General features: G+C 45.8%; 1 protein-coding gene across 5 annotated transcripts in view; it reads left to right on the top strand.

Annotated features, from left to right (window-relative positions):
* DIEXF (digestive organ expansion factor homolog (zebrafish)) overlaps nucleotides 1-15,427 on the top strand; it is a 35,422-nt gene that overhangs the window by 11,934 nt on the left and 8,061 nt on the right. For 2 of the 5 annotated variants that reach the window (XM_023754795.1, XM_014456869.2), the window contains 4 exons: nucleotides 180-362; nucleotides 496-608; nucleotides 1,320-1,565; nucleotides 9,682-10,450. In XM_023754795.1, the coding sequence (XP_023610563.1) occupies nucleotides 180-362; nucleotides 496-608; nucleotides 1,320-1,565; nucleotides 9,682-9,925 (786 nt within the window). In that variant the 3' untranslated portion in view covers nucleotides 9,926-10,450. Of the gene's footprint in view, nucleotides 1-179; nucleotides 363-495; nucleotides 609-1,319; nucleotides 1,566-9,681; nucleotides 10,451-15,427 lie in introns of those variants that run through there. The other 3 variants (XM_023754797.1, XM_023754796.1, XM_014456870.2) reach the window with 2 other exon arrangements.

Here is a 15,427-nt window from a genome sequence, read left to right as displayed (position 1 = left end):
TCACTTCACTATGGGCTAGTCACTCACTCATCTGAGCCTCAGTTTTCTTGAAATTTGGGAGATGATAGTACGTACTTTATCCATGGGGTTAAATAAGATGACAGACTTGTAAAATGCGTAGCAGTGCCCAGTTGGTGATGCTCAGTAAACATTAAGGGTAGTGTTAATTCTGTTGAAAGCATTTGATGAACCACATGAACCTGCTGCCCTTGGACTCACATGGGGTGGACTTCTCTCGAGTGCGGATGTGGAGCCTCAATAATTGGTCCAAGTACTATCGCCAGACACTGCTGTTCGGGGCCCTGCAGGATGCCCAGATCAACTCCGTGTTCAACAAGTACTGCGTCAACGTGCAAGGCCAGGTGCGTTCTCCCGCTCTGGGTCTCCTGAAGCATTGTGTGTTATTTGGGTCATTTGGGTCCTGAGGAGGAAGGAGAGGAGAGAGGAGACGATGGGGACAGCTCGCCGCCTAATGCTCTCATTGACTCCTGGCAGGTGGCCGTGAGGAACGTCCCGCTGACAGGCTCCATCAGTCATGTGCTGGTGCAGCTCCCCCATGTCTTCCAGAGGATGGAAGCTGAAAACCTAGCTTCAGTGATTGACGCCAGGTACCTGTCCCTCCCAGTGGCGTTCCAATTTACAACTGGGTTCCATGCTGGTTTTATAGATTACCACTTACCAAATGAGAGGAGAGAATCGAACCCTGCCATGCCATTGTCAGAGCAAGAAACCGAAGCCCAAAGAGAAATGGTGCCTTGACCTAGTTCCCATAGATAGTTAGTGGAGGGTTAATAAGGTACAGCAGGGTCCTTCCCCCTAGACTGGCATTTTTAAGTTATAATACACTGCTTAGTGCTGCAAAGTATCCCAAGTCAGCAACTTAATTGTGAGCCCTTCAGGGCAAGAACTATTTTTCTGATTCTCTCTGTATTGTCCCTTCTCATTGTGTTTAGTCAGGGGCACCATGGTAAGCAGAATGGTGTTTAGCATGTGGGAGGTGTTCAAGTATTTGTTGACTGACTGACTGATGACAGAATGAATGAGTGAATGCATGAATATGTGATATGGTTGGATACTCCTAGAATAATTTTCTGGGATAACCAGCACTGCATCTATATGATAAATAGTATTAGGGCTTATTTTTTTTAAAGTGCTTATCAAGGTTTAATCTTAGGTAATTGCTTTGCGATGAGGTGAGCCATATTGGCCGCTTGGGGGAGGTAGAGAGAGGTTGTGCCTTGCCCAGGTCACTCAGTTAGTAGTGACGCTGTGGGCTCACCTCTAGGCCACTGACTTTGCCCTTTGCTTTTCCCAATCAGGTTTAACTTTTTCGTGAACAAGATTTTGCCTCAGTATCGTGATGCAGTCATGTCTCACACGCTCATCTATGTTCCCTCCTACTTTGACTTTGTGCGTCTCCGAAATTACTTCAAGAAGGAGGACCTGAACTTCACGCATATCTGCGAGTACACCCAGAAGTCCGCTATCTCCAGGGCCAGACACTTCTTCCTTCACGGGGAGAAGCAGTTTCTGCTCCTCACAGAGCGCTTCCACTTCTACAAAAGGTACAGCCGTACGAGGCTCCAGGTGTTGTTTTGGGGTGTGTGGTGGGGATGCAGAGCAAATCGTGGCTGCTCTGAGCACACAGCATGGCGGCACACGCCGGGCTTTTTGGCGTTACAGACCCGCCCTCACTCTGCCTCCTGCAGGGAAGCCAGAGTTTGGGGGCTGGACAGACTCTTTTTGGTGGCTTGGTTTCCTCCCAAAATGGGCATTGTTGAAAAAGGAGATAAATGAGTGACAGCAACATAACTGTGTATAGATCTGGAATGGTCCATACTCAGGGTACTTTCTTAGCTGTGCTTGTACACCCCAGAAAGACAGAGTTGAACAACTCTTAACTGGGACAACACAGTGAATACAGGAAGGGGAGGGGCCTGTCATAGAAGCTGTGTTGTGTGTGGAGATAGAGGCTGAGCACAGTGTCAGTGTTCAGAAAGGTTTGTGTCCTGAGGAGGTAGCCATGCACTTACCTCCTTACCAAGGAGAACCAGGGTCAGGGGCCCCTTGGTGTTTGCAGAGGCAAAAGGTGAGGGGCTTAGAGTTGATTATTTAAGGGTTTCAGCCTCTGTTTAGCTTCCCCACCATGTGACTTTGATAAAATAAGCCAGATTGGCCTTTGTAAAAACAATTCTAATTGTGTTGAGAGTTGGTGATGTTGAGCCCTCTGTTACCATTTGGGACAGTTGCAGCCCTTTGTTCTCTCAGTTGTTATGCTAATTCTCTCTGCTGCCAATGAAAAAGCCCTATTTGAACCCTCACCTAAAAGAGAAGGAAATTGTGTCCTGATACCTTTTCCTTCGTGATTCACAATAATGTCCAATGAATTTAAGTGCTGTCTGTACTGTTTTATTAACTCGCAGTCATATATACCTACAAGGGGCATGTTTTCTCAGAGAAATCTCCCAGGCTTTGGAGCATATCGGATGATGTATCTTGGCATTGCATCGCCTATATGCTGATACTAGGATGGTGCTCCCCAGACACGCTCTTGTTACCAAGATGGGAGGGAGCAGCCCGGCAGCTCTCCGGTAGAGCGGGCTGCCCTGACGTGACCTCTTTGGGTAGTCTGCTGACAAGGTGATCTGAGTGGAGAGTGGAGAAATGGCTACATTTGTGTTTCGTGGGCTTCATCCAACAGACAAGGCTGTTGGCCAAAGAGTGTTGATGAATGCCTCTTGTTGACATTTGCTTTGTTCCAGCAGGTTCCTTTCATTCATGTTGGAGAGTGATATCTGGGGGGAGCTTGTACTCAGCAGGTCTTAAGAGCCCTTAGTTTTCTACTAGCTTGACAGATGGAAGCCAGCCCTGGCGGTGCAGTGGGCAGGCTGGAAAGCTTCCCAGTGTGAGTGTCTTAGCAAGTGTGAGTTAAGCTGGATGAAACTGCCCTCATAAAGCAGCTATTCAGGGAGAGGGCATGGTGTCCTACTTAAGAGAAAGGAGCCCTTCCTCCTAAGTAGACAAGACAGCTTCCTGTTCATTTATTTACCAAACCGTGTTTGCCTGCAAACTCATTATGAAGACAAACCTAGCGTGACCTAGCATGTGCCATTTGCTTTATACCTTGGGAAGGTTAATAGGTGTACCTGTGTTGAAGGTGCATGAAAAAATGTGCTTCAGAGTTCTGCAGCTGCTAATTATCTCATGGTTCCCAACTAGAGAGCTTTTTGCTTGAGAGATCACCAAGGTGATGATGGGTGTTTTGATCAGCAATTCCTTTGTGATTTGATTTTTTATTTGACCTTGGGAAAAATAAATGTGTTTTGAACTGTACTATCCAACCCTGGAATTCTGTATTTATGTTCTCTATGGAAGTAGGCAGTGTTAGAAATACTACAGTTTATTTGTGAGCCAGTAAAAAAATTTCAGTCTGAAGATGTATTTTCTTTGGGGGAGATGAAAGCAGTAAAATCTTAGAATTGGATGGGCACTCGGTCAGGATGGCCCTCCAGGGAGAGGGAGGTTCCAAGATCTTTTCTGAACTGTATCTGTGGGTTCCACAACAGGGAGGATTGCCAACCGGGGGCAAGTCAGAAACTCTGGAGGTGGGATTCCTGGAGTTGGGAAGGGCTTCTGGGGTATTTCTGAGTACCCCCTGCTCTGCTCCTACATGAGAATCCCAGTTCTAGAAGTGGTAGGTCTGTTCTCTATAGACCATACGGAGGAGCCAGCCGATGGCCTGATTGGTGGTCAAGTCTTTTTGATGACCTCCCCCAGCAAGCATGTAGCTTCTAAAACAACATTCTTTCATCTAACCACAACACCATTATCATACCAGTTGGCATTTCAGCAGTAATATCATGTAGTGTCTATTCAGATGTTGCTGGTTGTCCCCAAAATGACCATTGCGGCTGTTTCCCCCTTAGCCCAGATTCAGTTAAATCTCAGACATTGCATTTGGTTAACATGTTTCTTTTATGTGTCTTAGTTAACAAGCAGGGACAGTATTGCTTCCCAGAAGACATTTGGCAATATCTGGAGACTGGAGGGTTATTCTGATGGCCTCATGATTCTAGTGGGTCGAGGCCTGGGTGCTGCTCAATGTTCTAAGTGCACAGGACAGTGAATTATCTGGCTCACAATGTCAGTAGCCCCGAGGTGAAGAAACCGTGACCTAAAATAATTCTCTCTCTCTTTTTTTATGACATTGACATTTTTTGAAGAGTCCAATCCAGGTTCCTGTAGAAAATCCCACAGTCTCAATTTATCTAATTGTTTTCTTATTTAAACCAGTGGTTCTCAAACTTTGCTGTAGATTAGAATTCCCTTTCCAGGTCGTACCTCAATGCCAGTTAAATGTCTGGGGCTGAGACCAAGCATAGATATTTTAAAAAACAAACAGGTGATTCAACATCCAGACAAGTTTTGGGACTACTGATTTAGGTGAAACATTTTTTGGTAAGAATTCTACTTAGAGGATGTTGTCTACTTCCCACTGCATCTTATTCATCTCATTCTTTGTGATGCTAAGTGTAATCACTTGGTCCAAGAAGATCTGCTCTCCATCCATCTCTCCATTGTAAAAATACCTTTCCTATGTAATTAATGTTATCTATGGGGTGTGTATTGCTTCTTTTAATGGCTGCATAGTATTATATTGCATGGATATGTAATTAACCCAGTTTTCTTTTAATAAGAGTATAGGTTTTCCCCTCTATTTTATGCTATTATATACAACTAGAGGCCTGGTGCCTGAATTTGTGCACTGGAGGTGCGGGGGGCGGGGGGGGGCCGGTCCCTCAGCCCGTCCTGCACCCTCTCGCAGTCCAGGAGCCTTCGGGGGACATCCTTAGCACTGTTGTGGAGGAGGGAGAGGCTCCCGCCACCACCACTGCGCTCGCCAGCCATGAGCCCGGCTTCTGGCTGAGTGGCGCTCCCCCTGTGGGAGCACACTGACCACCAGGGGACAGCACCTACATTGAGCATCTGCCTCTGGTGGTCAGTGCACTTCATAGTGACCAGTCATTCTGCCATTTGGTTGATTTGTATATTAGCCTTTTATTATAATGCCAAGAACATCCATATGCATAGTTGCTTTTTTTTATTATTTTCTGAAGTTGTACATATGTCTCTTTTTTCTCCAATTGACCCCCCCCTCCCCCCCAACCCCCAGCCATTCCCATCCTGGGCAAGCCCCCTCCACCCCAGTGTCTGTGTCCATTGGTTATGCTAATATGCATGCATACAAGACCTTTGGTTGCTCTCTAACCCCTCCTCCCCTGCCATTTGTCTCTGGACAATCTTTTTTTTTTTTTTTTTTAATATATTTTATTGATTTTTTTACAGAGAGGAAGGGAGAGAGATAGAAAGTTAGAAACATCGATGAGAGAGAAACATCGATCAGCTGCCTCCTGCACATCTCCTACTGGGGATGTGCCCGCAACCCAGGTACATGCCCTTGACCGGAATCGAACCTGGGACCTTTCAGTCCGCAGGTTGCTCTCTAACCCCCCCTCCCCTGCCATTTGTCTCTGGATCTAATCTTGTTCATCAAATTATGTTGATCATTATATCCCACATATAAGTGAGATCACATGATATTTATCTTTCTCCAACTGCCTTATTTTGCCTAGCATAATGCTCTCCAGTTCCATCCATGCTGTTGCAAATGGTAAAAGTTCCCCTTTTTTTTATAGCAGCGTAGTATTCCATTATGTAGATGTACCACAGTTTTTTAATCCACTCATCTGCTGATGGGCACTTAGGTTGTTTCCAAATCTTAGCTATTGTAAATTGTGCTGCTATGAACATAGGGGTGCATATATCCTTTCTGGTTTCTTGGGACATAGTCCTAGAAGTGGGATTATTGGGTCAAATGGGAGTTCCATTTTTAACTTTTTGAGGAAACTCCATACTGTCTTCTACAGTGGCTGCACCAGTCTGCATTCCCACCAGCAGTGCACAATGGTTCCCTTTTTCCCACATCCTTGCTAGCACTTGTTGTTTATTGATTTGTTGATAGCCATTCTGACAGGTGTGAGATGGTAGCTCATTGTTGTTTTGATTTGCGTCTCTTGGATGATTAGTGACTTTGAGGATGTTTTCATATGTCTCTTGGCCTTCTGTATGTCCTCTTTTGAAAGGTGTCTATTTAGGTCCCGGGCCCATTTTTTGATTGGATCATTTATCTTCCTTTTGTTAAGTTGTATGAGTTCTCTGTAAATTTTGGAGATTAAACCCTTATCTGAAATATCATTGGCAAATATGTTCTCCCATGCAATGGGCTTTCTTGTTGTTTTGTTGATGGTTTCTTTTGCTGTGTAGCAGCTTTTTATTTTGATGTAGTCCCATTTGTTTATTTTCTCCTTAGTCTCCATTGCCCTAGGGGTTGTGTTGGTAAAGATATTGCTACGACATATGTCTGCTATTTTCTGCCTATGGAGTCTTTTAGGATTTTTATGGTTTCCCGTCTTACATTTAAGTCCTTTAGCCATTTTGAGTTTGTTTTTGTGTATGGTGTAAGTTGGTGGTCTAGTTTGATTTTTTTGGCATGTATCTGACCAAATTTCCCAGCACCATTTATTGAAGAGACTGTCTGGACTGCATTGTATGCTCTTGCCTCCTTTGTCAAATATTAATTGAGGATAATGGCTTGGGTCAATTCTGGGCTCTCTGTTCTGTTCCATTGGTCTATATGTCTGTTCTTGTGCCAGTATCAGGCAGTTTTGAGAACCGTGGCTTGGTAATATAGCTTGATATCTGGTATTGTGATCCCTCCAACTTTGTTCTTCTTTCTCAGGATTGCTGTGGCTATTTGTGGTCTTTTTAAAATTCCAGATGAATTTTTGGAGAGTTTGTTCTAGATCTTTAAAATATGCCGTTAGTATTTTCATATGCATAGTTGGTGACATAGTTGCCTAGTTAATTCCTTAGGATAAATTTGAAAAGAAAAACTTGGTACCTCAAAGGCTGTACACAATTAAAAATTTGCTCTGCATTGCCACTTATTGGCTCACTCCCATGTTCCCCTTATCTTCCCTCCTTCCCCCTCACCCCTGCTATCCAAAATACACAATAATTTATACTTCACTGGCCCATTTCTGCAAAACATTGCTTGTTATCAGTGACTTGGTAGTCAAAATGATAGCCTCATTGTTTTGATGTATTTTTCTCGTGTGTGTCTGTGTGTGTGTGTGTGTGTGTTTTGTAATTGTCAGTTGAATGTAGAGGCTGAGGCCAGTAGTACTTATGTCCAGTCACACCTCTTTGTGTGAGGCCAGTAGTGTGGGCGTTGGGAATCTAGTCAGGCTTTGGTTGTTACTATAGAAACCTAGGATACAGCCCACACTTTACATTTATTCCCCCAGCAGATGATGGCTTCGTGTGGAGCCTGGGTGATGCAGGGCCTTTCCTCAGCGTCCTGCTCGCTGAGCTTTCACCAAGGCTGGTACCCAGTGTCAGAGGAGGGTCTGTCTCCACATCCCTGCCCCACCCCCAGCAGCAGGCTGCCCCTGCTTACCCACTGCAAGGCTTAAGGCAGGAGAGCGGGCTCTCTGTCCAGCTCGGTTCTAGGCAGGCCTTGCTCATTCTGGGTTTTGGAGGGGGGACTTTCTCTGGGTTCTTGCACACCCTCATGGCAGCTGAATTGTGTCTGTAGAGGGGTCTTGGTGGGAAAGAGTTTCTCCTCTGTGATGGCAGACCTTTGCTCACGTCAGTGGGATCTTGGGCCGAATGGATTTCATGTTGTTTCCCCAGGAACAGGCCACTGTTGCTTTTTACTTGGTGTAGGTCGTGGGGATGGACGGAGTTGGGGCATGGTTACTGCACCTCTCTTAGGGCAGATGGCTTTTGTTTCACCTACCCTCCCCCACCAGCAGTTGACCTTTGCCCTCTCCCATTGGCTTCAGGTTTTTGCTTCATATAAGATATGGGTCTGGGAAAGTTTGTATAAGGGTTCATGTCTGTACCTCCAGGGAAGGCTTGTGGAAAAGAGCTCATGAGGAGGTAATGGTTCGATTCCTGGTTAGAGCACATGCCTGGGTTGTGGGCTCGATCCCCTGGTAGGGGGCATACAGGAGGCAGCCAATCAATGATTCTATCTCATTATTGGTGTTTCCATCTCTCTACCTTTCCCTTCCTTTCTGAAATCAATATATAGCTCATGAGTGAATGTGAACTAAGGGAGTGTCTAGGAATCCCAGGGAAGCTAAGCTGTCATCCAAGCCCACACTTGTCCTTTAAGAATTTGTGGAAAGTGTAGCAGTTTTCTTCCTACCCACTTCCTTGGCAGCAGCTTCTTCCTCTTGTTCTCTGCCAAAGGGGAAATAGTTCTCATGTCCTCTTTTCAGAGGGGCTTGTCACTCTGGAATAGTCATTAGTGGCCTAAAGCTGGCCTATCCTGGCTCTTGAGATCTCATTACATGTCTCTTCCCAACTCCAAGTTCAGCAACATGACATTGGTAGCTTGAAATAGGCTATGTGGGAGTATTTACACAACAGAAATGGGCAAATGCTTCAAATCAGTACCCTCCCTTCCCAGCACCCCATCCAATCAGTTCACCTGGTTGCCTCGTAACATCAGCTGTCAAGACTCAAGAAAAGAAACGCTTTTGTATATGATCTGGAGTTTTCTTGTTAGTATGGGAGCAATGTTCTTTTGAGTTTTCTACATACTAGCTGAAGTGGAGCTCAATGTTTGTTTTTGTTTGTTTTAATAACTAGCAAGGTAGAACAGCTTACTCAAGTTCATTAGCCGTTAGGATTCCTTTATGGAAGGTGATGTTGCAACATGAACCAAGGAATGGGTTGCAGTTACAGTTTGAAAGAGGAGGGTCTCCAGAGAGATCAGGAAGAGCCCTGGGATAAAAAGGCAATGAAAGCTTGTTCTCTGTGAATAAAATAAAATTCCCAGGGGAGTCTATAACGTCAGCAGTGTATGAGCCAGACGAACAGGAAAAATCAGAAGCTTGTCAACATACAAAACCTTCGTTATAGTACCCCAAGGGAATGATTGACCTCGACCCTAACCGTATGGTGAGTCCCCAGGGTCCACCACTCCCTCCTCCCTCCCACCACCACTGTGCAGCACTGTGCAGCAGGGAAAGAATTGCATGAGCTGTTAAACTAATTGCTTTCCCATAATGCCTAATGGGTCCTCAGGCAGGATTTTGTAAATGGATGAACTTGGGACATCTGCCGTGGCGTTAACATGTCTGTAGAGTGACAAGAAAAGACTAATGGGAAAGCATTTACAGTTTGTGCAGTTTATCTTACGTGCTGGCTCTGACCTCGTCATTACAGAACAGTCTGTGTTGCCTGGTTATAATGAGGATAATGTTAAATTTTAAGTGCCTGCCTTTTAAGCTTTTCTCTGACAGACTGCTAATCCCAAGTCTACTATCTTCTCCACCCTACCTCAGAGTATACGCAAGTCTACCCAGAGCAGACTCAAGAAATGTGGTTTATTTTCTCATTCTCTTAAGCCAAATATTGGGAATTCAAATATGTTGTCACAGAAATAAGCCCTTCAAGCTCTAGTGAGCATAACCTTTGTTGTTATTGGTGCCCTTGTCTTCCTGCTCGAGCACACAGCAGCAGAGTGAACTGCGCCCCTGCAGATCTCTTAGGTAGCTTTCCCGTACGTTTCTCAAGTAGACCTGGCCTCTCTTTCCCCTCTGACAGGTACACTATAAAAGGCATCAGGAACCTGATTTTCTATGAGCTGCCAACCTATCCCCACTTCTACAGCGAGGTCTGCAACATGCTGAGAGCCGCCACCAGAGGAGAGGAAGCCGCCTGGACCTGCACTGTCCTCTACTCCAAGTACGATGCCCAGAGGCTGGCTGCGGTGGTCGGCGTGGAGCGGGCCGCGCAGATGCTTCAGTCCAAGAAGAACGTCCACCTCTTCATTACTGGAGAGAGATGAGGATTTGGTGGGCAGGAAATGGTAGTTGGCATGATACCTGGGCTTGGTTCTGTGCCACGTGGACCAGATTCTGATCACTTCTACAGGACAAGGACTGCCATAAGGAAGGAGCACCAGCAGCATTGTGTCTGACACTTCTTTTCAGGTTACGTGTCCCTGAAAAGTTCAGCGTAAACCAAATGTTGGTAACTCCCATCTTCAAGGAAGAAACTAAGGGGAGGGACTCTTAGAAGTTGATAAAGCAAACTTCTACTTGTGAATATTTTTTTAAGCCATAAATTCTTTTATTGTGATTTTTACCTCTAATTTATTACACTTGGTAAATTTGTTCAGATTTGCCTACTTCTGTTTGATATTTTCTTAAAGTAAGGCATACGTGTCATTGCTTGTGAGAACTGGTGATGAGAAACTGGAAGACTTCTCGCTGCTGAATATCATGTTAATTTTGGATTGCACAGGTTTTGTAGAACTGTTATTTTCCCCCAACCAAACTTTAAAAACTATAAATACTTGATTTTAACTCAACCAAAAGAGTGCATTTATTCACTGATTTTTTTAGTTAAAATATAAATATTTTAGTTAAAATATACACTTAAAATGTTATATAAAATAACTTCTATTCTGTTTCAAGAAATAATTTTATGAAACTCTTGATGTTGAAATATCCATCTTCAACCTCATCATCTTCATCGTTATTGTAGTCATTCTTTAAGTCGTATAACAGATAAAAAGGAAGTGGTACTTTTTGATATATTTTTAAACAAAAATTAAAAGTACAGAACCAGAACCATTTGAAAGTAAGTTGCTGACTTGATGGGCCTCTCACTCCTTAAAAACCACCGAAGGACATTTTTCTGTGGAACCACAGAACAACCATCAAATCAGGAAATTGCCGTTAATATCTTGTCATCTAATCCTTGGACCCATTCAGGTTTTACCAAATGTCCCAATAACGACCTTCATAGGGGCAGGGTGTGGTCAGAATTACATGCTGCTTTTACTTATCCTGTCTCTGTATGTCCTTCATTCTGGAATAGTACCTCAGCTCTTCACTGGCTTTCTTGACCTTGACCCCCCCCCCCTTTTTTTTTATACCTTGACCCTTTTGAAGATTACAGGCCAATTATTTGGAGTGTTTCCTTGTGATTGGGTTTAACTTACGCATCTTTGGCAGGAACAGCTCAGGAGCAATGCTGTGTGCCCACTGCTCTCAGAGGTGGGGTATGATCCCGGGAGTCCCATCCCTGAGGGCTGCCTGACCGCTTGTTTCCGGTGGCGTTTGCAGGTTTTCCACTGTAGAATCACTTCCCCCCTTATTAACCTGTATGCGTACAGACTTGTAGTTTCATCTGTCATTCATTGGGTTGTGATCCGTTACTATCCTTATTTCTTTAGATGTTTCAGTGTCTCCTCAAGCCAACTCCTGTAACTTTTTGACTTGCCCCCTGTATACTTGGACATTTCTTTACTTTCTGGAACAGTAAGACATTCCACGCTCGTCTTGTATTTTTTCCTACAATAGAAAATTATTTTCAAGCTAGGATTTGAGTGCTAGTTGTGCTCAACACTATTGTGGAGCCACTGGTCCCAGGCCATCTCAGTGGTCAGAGCTTGGGAATATTTACATGTGTTTACATGTATACACACATGCATATGACATCATTTATTTATCTTTCTATATATTGAAAATCACAAATTCATATCATCCTCTGATTCCAATCTGACACCACAGGGTTCCTCTTAGTTTTCTCCCTTTTCATAGCTGTAACTCCCTCCACAGAGAGTGACACATGTGGCTCCCATTTTCCTCAGTGGAACAACCCTTAATTGGTACAAATTTTCTTCTACTTGGATGCACTTAAAATGCTTATTAAAAAAAAGTGAGCCCTAACCATTTGGCTCAGTGGATAGAGCGTTGGCCTGAGGACTCAAGGGTCCCAGGTTCGATTCCGGTCAAGGGCATGTACCTTGGTTGCGGGCATATCCCCAGTAGGGAGTGTGCAGGAGGCAGCTGATCGATGTTTCTCTCTCATCGATGTTTCTAACTCTCTATCCCTCTCCCTTCCTCTCTGTAAAAAATCAATAAAATATATTTTTTAAAAAGTGCAATCACTTTAGGGTCTTCCTGCTATTTCAATAGGCATTTTTATTTCTTTTTTTAAAAAAATATTTTTATTGATTTCAGAGAGGAAAGGAGAAGGAGAGAAAGATAGAAACATCTATGATGAGAGAAAACCAGTGGATCGGCTGCCTCCTACACACCCCTGACTGAGGATTGAGCCTGCAATCCGGGCATGTGCCCTGACCAGGAATCGAACCATGACTTCTTGGTTCATAGGTCGACACTCAACCACTGAGCCATGCTGGCAGGCTATTTCTCTCTTCTTCACATGGAAAATAGAACTATTTATTCCATATGTAGATAGATGGGTTCCCAATGTTGTGAAAATTTAGGTGACTGTCTTAAGCTTACCGAACCTACGCTACAAAGAACTTCTTATATCCATAGAGTGCCCTGTGCTTATTGTCATATTGGTGCTGTTGTTTACCATCGAGCTTTTATATTGTGAGAAAAGAAATGAGTTTATTCGTCTAGTTCAGAGATAAGAGGAAGAAGGAATGCTGATCACCTGCATCTTCTATTCCGTTTTCTTTTCCCTGTGGATTGTAGCTAATCTGGCTTTCATTATCAGCATTCACAAGACTCCCAAATCTCCAGCTCCTCCGCTCCTCCACTCACCTGTGAGCCCCGATTTCAAGTCTACGGTGTAGCCTGGGGGATACGTGTTTTAGTAAGCATCCATGGTGATTTTGGTGCCCCCTGTAGCCAGGCAACTGCTTCTTGTCTGCAGAGAACACAGGATTTCAAGTGTGAACCAAGTATTGGGTTTTGTTCCTGGCTCAGCACCTGGGAAAGAAGGTAAGCTCAGCAGTTGGTCCTGGCTCCACACCATTCCAGTTGAGTCTCTGGAATGGTTTCATTAAAAGGATGCCTTAGCATCAGGTCTCTTGCACACGCAGAGTAAGGGAGTCTCCTGGGCCATGGGTAATAATGCCTGAGCTGGAATTACATGTCTCTTTCATTTTATGTTTCTTTTAAAAATATTTTTTTATTGCTTTCAGAGAGGAAGGGACAGGGAGAGAGAGATAGAAACATCAATGATGAGAATCATTGATTGGCTACCTCCTGCACACCCGCTACCGGGGATCGAGCCCACAACCAAGGCACATGCCCTTGACTGGAATCGAACCTGGGACCCTTCAGTCCGCAGACCAATGCTGTATCCACTGAGCCAAACCAGATACGGTACACGCTCTGTTGATATTTCTTAGCAAGCTTCTTTGCAGCAAGTGGCTAGATGGTGCCTATAGAAAATAGATAAAGGAACAGTCCCAATTCTGGGAGGACGAGGAATTATAAGACAGAAAAAGAGGACCTTACCCAGAAAGTAAGACTTTTAAACTTTTTTCTTCCCCATAGTAATAACTAGCTTAGCACTTTTCTTTTTGCAGGGAAAAAGCTTTGAATCATGAATGCTTCCTACAGCTGGCTGCACCATGTGCAGTATTCAAAAAGCAAGAGCTAGCTAATCATAGAGAACCAGCAGCAGCTAAACAGCCCTCTGCTGGCTTCCAAAGGCTTGTAATGGAGTGCAGATGGCCCCGGCGGGACGGGGAGTGTGTCCCTGCTGACTTCTCGCACCCCAGAGGGCCAAGGCGGGCTCGGGAAGGCTCAGCGCCCATTGTGCCCTTGTGGGGGCAAGGAGCTAGGCTGCCGAGGGGGTCTGGGGAGGCAGGAGGTGTGAGAGCCTGCTGGCCGCCTTCTGCCCAGCCTCTCCAAGGTCACAGGAGCAGGTCTTCGGGCAGCAGAGTTTAAATGGGATGAGTCTAGGGTCTCGCGATTGCAGCGGGTCTGGGGTGAGGGAGTGAGTTGCAAGTTGTTTATAACCATCTGCAGAGCCTCACTGGGCAGCCTGCAGGTGGCCGCCAGGTGCCAGGAGCTTCCGGAAGAGGGATGTAGTGGCAACGCATAGACCTCGCCTGACGGAGCATCCTCCAAGGAGGACGAGCCTTCCCAGCCAGCCCACCCTCTCCTCCACCCGTCTCCTCCCAGTCTCTCCCAGTTTCATTACAGGAGTGATCTTCATCACCACGTCTACCCCTGACTTCTCATTGACAAAGCTTTTCTGGAAGCCTAGCTACATAGAGTTCCAAGTAAACACCAGTCAGCTGTTAATTGCAGAGCCAGGGACTTGGGAATGGCCACACAGATAACCATAATGGGTGTCGTTTTCGGGAGATGAAAGAGAGGAGAGCTCACTCTTTCCTCTGAGCCTAGACATTCCCTCCCCAGGGAACTGCCAAACCGCCGCCCCCCCCCCCCCCCCCCCCCGCCGCCCACGGTCAGCTGACAGGAGAAAGTGTTTCTTTCTAAACACGATTTCTTCTTCCTACACCACGTGCTCTAATGAGAGTTGTCTTGTTCCTGGAGCTGAACACGTTCCTATTCTCGCTCCCAAGTTTGCTTTGTGTGTGCTTCCCGTCTATGAGGGCTTTCCTTTCTTCACCGTGGGAAGGCGTGGCCTCTGTTCCCATTGCGTGTGTTCCCATGTAATTCCAGGGCTTCCCTTACACCTCTGGCCACATTGTCCTTCCTCCTGTGGGAGCAGAGGGCATGAGAAAGATCAGCTCCAGGCTGTGCTCATAACAATGGGCTGGCTGTCTCCACAGCTCCTCTGTCTCCAGAGGGGTCCGGACTGATATGCTTGCCACATGGCTCGTTGCCCTGCACAGGGACATCTGAGCCTGCCCCTGGTGGGCATCTCCACCCCGGTGTCACCCTCTGCTGGAGAAACATCTGCGCTTGCTCATCTTCCTGATGGCCCCCCTCAACGGGAGGGATGACACATTCCTGGGCTGCTCCTGGCTCAGCTGTCACGTTCTTCAGTCTTGGGCCTCTGCAGCTGGCTGTGACCGGTGGGAACCGGAGCCTCGCTTGCTCGCCGCTTGGCTGACTTGGAAGCTGCACTGATTTCCTGCCAATCTGTCCTCCCAGCGGAGCCACAGCCACAGCTGGCTACCTCTTGCCAACCCAGGGAGTGACACAGAGCCCAGTGTCCTGCAGCCCTTGTCCTCACTGCCCTCTGCAGCCCCTTCATCTGTCAGTTTGACTCCCCCCTGGAGGGATGGCCCTGGGCTCACAGCTGGTGTTTGTCCAGATGGTCATTGGTTTCTACTTTGTGCTCATTATCTCTCAAAGCTGGCACTGAGCTTCAGGAAGAGGAATGTAGTGGAAATGCATAGACCCACCTCACCACCGACCTACTGCAGTGCTCCTGGCTACTTCTCAGCTTCCTCATCTTTATCAAGTAGGCAGTAATCCCCACTCTGCTGATGGATGAGAAAGAGAGAGAAGGAGAGAGAGAGAAAGAGAGAGAGAGAGAGAGAGAGAGAGAGAGAACGAGCTGTAGTTTGCCTGTGTTCACCTCCTCCTTCCCTCAG

This window comes from Myotis lucifugus, unplaced genomic scaffold (genome assembly GCF_000147115.1).
Source record: "Myotis lucifugus unplaced genomic scaffold, Myoluc2.0 scaffold_65, whole genome shotgun sequence".
NCBI classification, from domain to species: Eukaryota; Metazoa; Chordata; class Mammalia; order Chiroptera; family Vespertilionidae; genus Myotis; species Myotis lucifugus.
This window is presented reverse-complemented; position numbering and strand designations above follow the sequence as displayed.